Source organism: Periplaneta americana, chromosome 12 (genome assembly GCF_040183065.1).
Source record: "Periplaneta americana isolate PAMFEO1 chromosome 12, P.americana_PAMFEO1_priV1, whole genome shotgun sequence".
NCBI classification, from domain to species: Eukaryota; Metazoa; Arthropoda; class Insecta; order Blattodea; family Blattidae; genus Periplaneta; species Periplaneta americana.
This window is the reverse complement of record NC_091128.1, coordinates 9,621,873-9,631,610: the sequence shown is the minus strand read 5'-3', so window position 1 is coordinate 9,631,610 and position 9,738 is coordinate 9,621,873. Positions and strand designations below refer to the sequence as shown.

Genomic DNA, 9,738 nt, shown 5'->3' with positions numbered 1-9,738 from the left:
TGCAACAGAACCAGTCACTCACAGCTACTCGTCATATTTCAAACACAGACTACAATTAGTCGAGTCCTCGGCATCACTTCATTTCACGCCTTTGATTTGATTACCTAGTTGGGTTTTTCCCGAGGTTTTCCCCAACCAAGGGGCAAATGCCAGGTAATCTTTTGGCGAATCCTCGGACCTCACTTCATCTCACTACATCTCGCCAAAATGTTGTAAAAAATTGTAGAAAATTACTAAATTGTAAAACTGTAATAATTGTAAAATATTGTAAAAATTTGTAAAAATTGTAATTGTAATATTGTAAAATTTTGACTTGTTCCACATCTTAAAGCTTCATTGCTCATGTAAGATCTATTGAATATAATAAATGAATGAAATGAACGAATTACTTACTTACTTACTGGCTTTTAGGGAACCCGGAGGTTCTTTGCCGCCCTCACATAAGCCCGCCATTGGTCCCTATCCTGAGCAAGATTAATCCAGTCTCTACCATCATATTCCACCTCCCTCAAATCCATTTTAATATTATCCTCCCATCTACGTCTCGACCTCCCCAAAGGTCTTCTTCCCTCCAGCCTCCCAACTAACACTCTATATGCATTTCTGGATTCCCCCATACGTGCTACATGCCCTGCCCATCTCAAACGTCTGGATTTAATGTTCCTAATTATGTCAGGTGAAGAATACAATGCGTGCAGTTCTGCGTTGTGTAACTTTCTCCATTCTCCTGTAACTTCATCCCTCTTAGCCCCAAATATTTTCCTAAGCACCTTATTCTCAAACACCTTTAATCTCTGTTCCTCTCTCAAAGTAACAGTCCAAGTCTCACAACCATACAGAACAACCGGTAATATAACTGTTTTATAAATTCTAACTTTCAGACTTTTGGACAGCAGACTGGATGATAAGAGCTTCTCAACTGAATAATAACACTCATTTCCCATATTTATTCTGCGTTTAATTTCCTCCCGAGTATCATTTATATTTGTTACTGTTGCTCCAAGATATTTTAATTTTTCCACCTCTTCGAAGGATAAATCTCCAATTTTTATATTTCCATTTCGTACAATATTCTGGTCACGAGACATAATCATATACTTTGTCTTTTCGGGATTTACTTCCAAACCGATCGCTTTACTTGCTTCCAGTAAATTTCCCGTGTTTTCCCTAACCGTTTGTGGATCTTCTCCTAACATATTCAAGTCATCCGCTTAGACAAGCAGCTGATGTAACCCATTCAATTCCAAACCCTCTCTGTTATCCTGGACTTTTAGCACCGGTACAGGTAGCATTTTGTTTTTAACACTAAGAAAACTGCTGAGATCATTTTGTGTCATATACACAGTTGAAGAGCTAATGACGTAACATAATTAGTTGAAGCTAAGAGAATCAAGCTTGTGCAGAGCACTGTTAAATTTAGTGTCCAAATGGGTCCTTGCATGCACATATTTGAGCTCATTACTTTATTTTCCACTAGCTTCTATAATCCCAAGTAAATGAACCTCCCCATCCCTCCTCCCAATGGAAAATGTCTGAGTTCTATGGAGCCTGGAGAGCAGACTGTTCCTGTTCTCACCTTGGACAGTGCAAAGTCTTCATCAACGTTTGATGTTCTCAGCAAAATCGTGGGCGACCGGACGACCTCCTTGCTTGTCCACTCATACTTGTCGATGGCCTTCAAGCGCCTGTGGATGGCTGAGCTGAACAAATCCACGTCCTGCTTGCTGTCAGGCACCATCTTCAGCAGTGCGCCCAGCTTCCTGCTCCAGGTCTTCTGCGCTGCCAATTCCTCAGTCAACTGCAAATACATTATTATCATAACAAATTTCATAATCACCATACCAGTTCTGTCATCATTACAGCCACAATAAAAATGAGTAGAGACCAGCACAATACGAATGAATTTTTTCCAAAATCTGGAAGTTATTTTGGCAAAATATGAAAACAGAAAATAAATATTTCTACATTGAAATATTTTCGTTCATAAACCATTTGTAGCAGGATTTTATACAATTATTTACAAAATAAGCCTTCTGAATGCAAGAAGTGTGTAGCTCTATTTTTTTTACACTGAAGGCAACACTGGTTACAATACAACAGAAGTAACTTTTCTATCATTGTCCTCATTTCTCCTGTAATCAACCTTGGTGTAAAGTGCAGTCCTTGTCATAAATCTCATTTCGCAAGCTACTAATAATATTAATACCAGTGGCGAAGCTCTTAAGAGGCTTCTGAGGCCTAGCCTATTCAAAAAATTTGAGTTATACCTAGTAACAGCAGGGCTAACTTCATAATAACGATGTATCGTAACAGTTGGTTTCACCCCAATCCTTCCATGTATAAAGTTCATTGTTGGCAGTCATTCCAGGAAGGAGAAAGCAGTGTGAGAGGCTTGTGGCATAAGCTTCTAAAGGCATGGCTGTGACTTGACTCGCAAGGTTCAGGGGGGATGGGGAGGGGGTATCGATTCACTACATCAGTAAGAAATGCGGCTAGCCTAACTTTCACAATAATACGTTGCACTATATTTGTGTTCTGTGATTGCACTGCATTGTTGAGTTCAGCCTAACCTAAAGTGCATGCGCGTGTGTGTGTGTGCTTCATAAAGAAAGGGCATCAGTCCATTTTAGTTAAGTTGTGGGAAATGAAGAAAAACTGTCCGGACCGATGCCCTTCCTTTACAAAACGCTCACATTCTGATCACAATATAACAATGAAGGAAACGTTGAACTGGCTTCCTTTCTTGATAAAACGATGTGTTGAACATTCAAGATGGGAAATTCAATGTTGACTCAATTTCGAAAAAAAATGTGACTGATGCCCTTTTTTATGAAGCAATTCAAATATTATTTTTTTGTAAAATGACTCATACTGAGAGAACATTGATGTGATTGGGTGTATGAAACAAAATGTGCTTACAAAGGCAGGAAATCGACATCACATTTACATACTAAAATAGCGGATGGAGGAAGACAAAATAGAAATTTTCAATGGTCATGATATAAGAAATATCCTTGACTAACAAGATGCTCTGAAACAAATAAGTTATATGTTGTTGTTTTCTAATGCCAGGCGTTTGACAATAAAGTCATTTGACCCCTTGCACTCCAATATTTTTCAAAGATATTGTCATGGCCAGCCACTGAAGCACAGATTTTGAGGTGTTCCGAATCCATTTCTTGGTTTGAGTTGCACAATGGGCAGTTAGGGGACTGATATATTCCAATTCTATGCAGGTGTTTGGCCAAACAGTCATGGCCTGTTGCCAATCTAAATGCAGCTACAGACGATTTTCGTGGTAAATCGGGAATTAACTGTGGATTATGATGCAGAGTTCCATTTTTTCCCTTGAGATTGAGTTATCAGATTTTGTTTGTTGAAGTCTAAGTATGTAGATTTAATAAATCTCTTCACAGAGTAATACGTAGATTTAGTAATAGGTCTGTAACAGTAATAAGTTATATTGTCATGTCTGTATTCTGTTTGAGGGTGAAAATGAGTGGTCATCATCTTGTGGAGTCTGGTCACAAAACAAACATGTCCTCTACAAAAAGATACAAGGTGAGCAGATTTTTTCATCCTACCCAGTATTTACACCTTAGCTGTGGCAATGACAAGAAGACTACCCCACTTTGATGTCAAGATTTGGGACGGGAAACTTTTGGGTAGAAGCATGACCAAATCCATAAGACACGTGTCTCGGCTTTTTTCCATATAGGCTTGGGCTCAAGACAAATTGGAAAATTACGAGTCAAACGACTGTAACGTAACGGCTTATTGTTGCGGCAAGAAATGATGTGGCGGCGTGGCTCAGGTGGTAGTGCGTTGGACACGAGTGTAAGCAGTGCATGAAGGTCGGATTCGAATCCCTATTCGTCATTTTTTTATGTTTTTATTTTAATACACGTTTGGAGAATAAATTTCCTTCTTATATTGCATTGTATTACATTGCAGTGACACAAAGTACTTCTTCAGATGATTCACATTACTGTACTACATATCAGTGATTATTGTAAACATAGCACACCGGATACAATGTGCCAATACACTATGTTAGAATAAATCATGTGGAGGAATACTTTGTGTCAATGTAAAGTAATAAGACGCAATTTAAGATGGAAATTTATTCTTCAAACCATTAATTTTTGCACGCACTGCAAAATGATATAACCTAAGTTACGAATATGTGTATTAAAATCAAAACATAAAAAAAATTACAAATAGGGATTCGAACCCGAACTTCATGCACTGCCTAACTCGCGTCCAGACCACTACCGCCCGAGTCACGCTGCCACATCATTTCTTGTTGCAGCAATGAATAGTTACGCTACAGTTGTTTGACTCGTAATTTTCCATTTTCTTTCCTCTTGAACCCAGGCCCATATGGAAAAAAGCCAAGACACGTGTCTTATAGATTTGGCTATACCATGGATGAATATATAATAGGATGCGAAACTGCAGTCAGCACCATCTGGCAGCAGGGGGCTGAAATAAGATGATCAGCGCCCAATGTCGTAGGTGGTGAACATTAGAACTATGTGTTGGGTACATTACCCAGAGTTCTCTATTTATCCGTTCGAGATATTGCTCGAGGGGCGAGATGGCAGACAGAAACTTGCTAATAAGTGAACATAAAGTGATACTACGTGTGTATAAGCAGTGTATGTTAAACAGTGATGTTTATGGACGTTGTAAAAATAGTGTTGTTGAATGTATTGCAAAGTAATAGCAATATAATAAATTGAATTATCTAAGTAGTTCTTGCAGACTTTTCCGTTGCGCTGTACAATAAATACCCAAAGAATACAATCCCAATTATCTAACCTTTTGCTTTATTTTTTGTCTCTGTCTGGTTATATGTTAATTGGGTAGTGTAAAATAGATCGTCTCTTTTATCTTCCTGTTGGCTCCGGTAAGAATTTTCAGTAGAAGGTGCTGTGAGGAATAAAACTGTAAATGTTTTATTTTAAATTGGGTTAGTTTTGAATATCGATGAGGGTGGGAGGGAATACTTTCTGCACAGTTTAACATTTTCGTCACCAGCTGCGCTGCTAAATGCATGGAGTAATTACTCTTTTCGCTACTTGGTGCGCTGCTAGATGTAATAACGCCCCTCCCCCAACAGGTGGCAGCAAGGTCAATTTCTACAACAGCGCCTCTAGTATGTGTTACGGGAAACTCAGTAAGTTTCGCATCCTATTATATATTCATCCATGGCTATACTTTCACCCAAAATTTTCTCGACCCGAATCTACTACTACTACTACTACTACTACTACTACTACTACTACTACTACTACTACTACTACTACTACTACTACTACTACTACTACTACTAATAATAATAATAATAATAATAATAATAACAACAAGAACACATCAGTTGGTTCTCAACCCTTCTGAACTTCTTACCTTGCTGAGCACTGCACTGGTGGCGAGGTGGGGCGCCAGCAGGCGAACAGTCTGCACAGGATCTTGGTGTCGCAGTCCCTGTCTGCCAGCAGGCCCCGCAGCCAGCCCAGCGAGCTGTTCAGCAGGTACAGACAGCCAGTTCGACCCTCTGCCTCCAGCCGGCGGACGAGCTCCAAGGCCAGCAACCCGCCGAATGAGTAGCCCAGCAGAGTGAACGGCGTGCCGGGCGGGAGCCTGGTCTGAATGAACTGCGGACAGACAAGAAGAGAGTGAGAGAAAAAGAGGAAGAGAGCTGCTAATAAAAGAAAGAAGAGAATATGAGAAAGAAGGAATTGTGAAAGTAATTTTATTTCAAATCATGAACAAAATTACTGATATCCTGTGTAATATCTATAAAATAAAAAAAGAAGAAATACCAGTGTATATCACAGACACACTCATTGCTAAAACTCCAGTTGTGAACGAAATTCCTCCATGGAAATGGGTGATTCCAGAACACAGCATACAAATTCCAGGAAATCATTCCAAAAATGATCCTCCATACATTCTTAAGTTAGATGCCATGGAACTACTCTGCAGCTCATATGAGGATCACCTTCAAATTTATACAGATGGATCTCTAAATCCTAATATTGGGACATCAGGAGCAGAGTATTATATTCCAAAATATCAAGAAAGTTATTTCATACCCTGTTCATCCTCCTCCAGTCTTGACACTGAATTGCTAGCTATTGATGCTGCTCTTCAGTGTGTTACTCAAATTCCTGAAAAATCTATTTGCATACTTACCGACTCCAAGGGGGCCATATTTAATATAATTAAATATGTACCAAACCTATACGCACATAGAATTATTCCAATTCAGAAACAACTAAGTAAACTAAAAGAACTCCAAAAGAAAATAACATTTCAATGGATACCTAGTCATTGTGGTATACCTGGAAACAAGAAAGTCGATAATATTGCAAAACAGGCAACATATTTGCAACCAAGACCTCTTCAAGTGATATCTCTATCCAGTGCTTTTGCTTTAGTAAAGTCTCATTTTACAGTCCGTACAAAAGAAACCAAATGACCTGGAAATGTACAAAAACTTGCCCAGACATGTTCAAACATTTTTAACAAGAGCCAGAACAGGTCACATTGTCACTCAATTGTACCTACACCGATTTCACATTTCTGATAATCCTACTTGTCTGTGGTGTAATAATCATGATGAACACATTCTTCTATACTGTCCATCCATAAACCACAAAAGAAGTAAATTAAAATCATCAGTACCAGTTGCAGAAGACACAGCCCTGCAGTATATATTGACTACACCCCACCTCTGGCTACTAGCAACAGCATCTATAATGAACACCGATCAAAATACCCCTCATTTCTCGTGAAAAACAACAACTGAATAGACTACAATGGACTTTATGTTGTCAGCAAACAGCTGGATACATTAAGAAGATTGATAAACAAAATTACGTAATGACAAGTAATGCAACAAGAGAGATACAAATCCTGAAGAAGGAAAGGTCATTGCTCTAACAGAAGATATTCACATAAAGATTGGCTGTACGTTTATACAGTTGGTTCTCTTATGGATCAAGATGCAGGAGCTACTTGTCTGTATTTTTCTTTCTATTAAAATGTTGGCAGATACACAACAAATTTTGATGGTGGAGTTGAAGCCATTTACACATCATTTCAAAATATTTGTTGGGGTACACAAATGCAAAAACATAGTCTTCCTAACAGAATTTAAATGAACAGTGAAGTTCGCCTGGGGCCTCTCACTCAGGAATGGAGTACTTTCAAGTGCATCGCGAGCTCCAGTTTTACCTCCCTTCAGGGGTCTTTACAGTTCCTAACACTCCTGGGTTCGAGTCCCAGGTAGCCACTAGTCTGGTACGTACTGGCAGCAGGTGGTCCGCCATGTCCTCCACTGTGAGCAGTTCGTCATCCTGGTCGAGCTGGAGACAGACGGTCTGGAACTTGAGGTTAAGGGCGAGGGGCTCCAGTGGGCGGGCCAAGCCGTCGAGGCCGGGCAGCATGAAGAGCATGGGGCCTGCCTCCAGCACACTCTCCACGTCTGGTCCACTGCCTGTCGCCGAGGGCATGCGCACCACGGGTTGGGAAACAGGTCCGAACGCATTCAGAAGCAGCTGCACATTGTCGAGCGGGGGACTGTCACTCGAGTTACCTGGTTGGAGAGAAGGAAGCGAATAAACAAAGGCTCAGAAAGAATAACTGATTAATAATTGCATTTCAAGTTTCACTGCCTCAGTTGGTTGTAGGATGAGAACACAGCTTATTTGGGTAATTTACTAAATTTGATTAATTAAATTTACTAAACTGTTCAAAATGTGCTTCACTGTTCGCTGTACAGTAATGCAGCCTATTTTGAACTCCACTACATAGCACTGATGAGTATCAAAACCAATCCAATCTTCAGCTTTTGTGTCTCCTATCAATACTGCACTAAATTTTCAAGGAATAGGTTTAAATTACACAACATTAATGTAGTTTGTGTTACTGCTTGAAAAGCTGTAATCAACAGTCTGTAGTTTTATTCTCTCATCTCTAATCAACAATAACAACAATCGAGATTTTCAGGCGACGAGAGAAAACAAAAGATGTGAAACAAATGAATGAGTTGTATAAATAATTGAATACTCTTTCAAATTTAAGTATCATAATGTGTAAGGGTACCATTCAAAATTTCAAAAAGGGAGTTGCGGGGGTGAAATCTAAAATGCAATTAACACTGGTTTTAAACTCCCCTCCCCCCCTCAATATTTAAATTGATGTGTTTTATGTTTGAATTAAATTTCATTATAATGTATATTTATTTATTTACACTGAAAGTGGGCAAACACCGGTGGCAGTGGTAACTTAATTACAATTAATAATAATAGAGTCCACACCTGTGGAGTAATGGTCAGCACGTCTGACTGCAACGCCAGGTGGCCCAGGTTCGAATCCATGTCGAAGCAAGTTACCTGGTTGAGGTTTTTTCCGGGGTTTTCCCTCAACGCAATATGAGCAAATGCTGGGTAACTTTCGGTGATGGACCCCGGACTCATTTCACCGGCATTATCACCTTCATTTCATTCAGATGCTAAATAACCTGAGATGTTGGTACAGCGTCGTAAAATAACCCACTAAAAAGAAAATAATAATATTAAAATAACGTAATTAATAAGTGAAATTAATTTTCCATTACAGCCTACATTTATTGAAATAAATAGTTATTTAGACTGGGAAGCTTTGAAATAAAAGCCCGATGTATAAACTGTTTTGTTTGAATTGTAAATTCATCTTTCATCTTTTTTTTTACGACGCTTTATCAACTGCTATGGTCATCTAGTGTCTGAGTGAGATGAAGGTGATAATGCCAGCGAAATGGTCGCAGAGTCCAGTGCCGAAAATTACCCAGCATTTTTTGGCCCCTGAGCACGAGTATCTAACTTATTCTTTCTGGGTGTGCTAGAGTGTTCCTATATAAAAAAGCTATGTATCTTTCTTCTGAATAGTATTATTATTATTATTATTATTATTATTATTATTATTATTATTAGTTCTTAATGAACTGCAGAAACCCCCGGAAAAAACCTGAACCATGTAATTTGTCCCACCCAGGATTTGAACCCGAGCCTGCTCACTTCAAGGTCAGGCATACTAACCATTACACCACAGCGGTGGATTGATTTATTAGATATTGGAATGCAAGAGGGCGAATGACATCATCATCTACTGCTCAACATATGGCTAGTCGTACCTTCAGTTACGTTGCCAGTAGAGTCGTCCCTGCCATCCCGCGTGCTGACCAGCTCCTGCAGCTGGCTGATGGACATGGAGGCCAGCCCCTTTGTCGTCACGTACGTGTTGTGCTCCCTGTCCAGGAACTGCTTCATCTCCTCTATCATCAGCGAGTCTATGCCTAGCTCTGCCAGTGTGGCATTCAAGTCCACAGCTTCTAGGTCTCCAATGCCTACAACAGCAACAAATTACTATTCAAGTGTGCAACTGCTTCTGTTTGCGTTGCCATAGCAACCACATATTACTTACAGTATTTCCACGTGCCTTATTCTTTCTTGTCTTTAACTGAAAGCTTGTTTTCGCAAAAATGACAGTTCGAGACTTACAGTATGATGACAGTGTAGAGTGGTTTCAACATACATTTTTAAAGTATTTACACAGACAACTGACCATCATATTAATAAAGAAATTTAAGTTTTATAATAGCACAGATAAGACTTTAGGTTGGTTTACATCTTACTTATCACACAGAAAATAGAAAGTGGAAATAAATACAGAGTGGAAGGTTACCAC

The 9,738-nt window shown here is 39.3% G+C and overlaps 1 protein-coding gene across 1 annotated transcript in view; it reads right to left on the bottom strand.

The window, feature by feature from the left end:
- Positions 1–9,258: 9,258 nt before the first annotated feature.
- The window catches only part of LOC138709936 (fatty acid synthase-like), a 37,170-nt gene continuing 36,690 nt past the window's right edge, over positions 9,259–9,738 (bottom strand). The window contains exon 9 of the mRNA XM_069840625.1: positions 9,259–9,397. Within this exon, the coding sequence (XP_069696726.1) occupies positions 9,383–9,397 (15 nt within the window). The 3' untranslated portion in view covers positions 9,259–9,382. The remainder of the gene's footprint in view (positions 9,398–9,738) is intronic.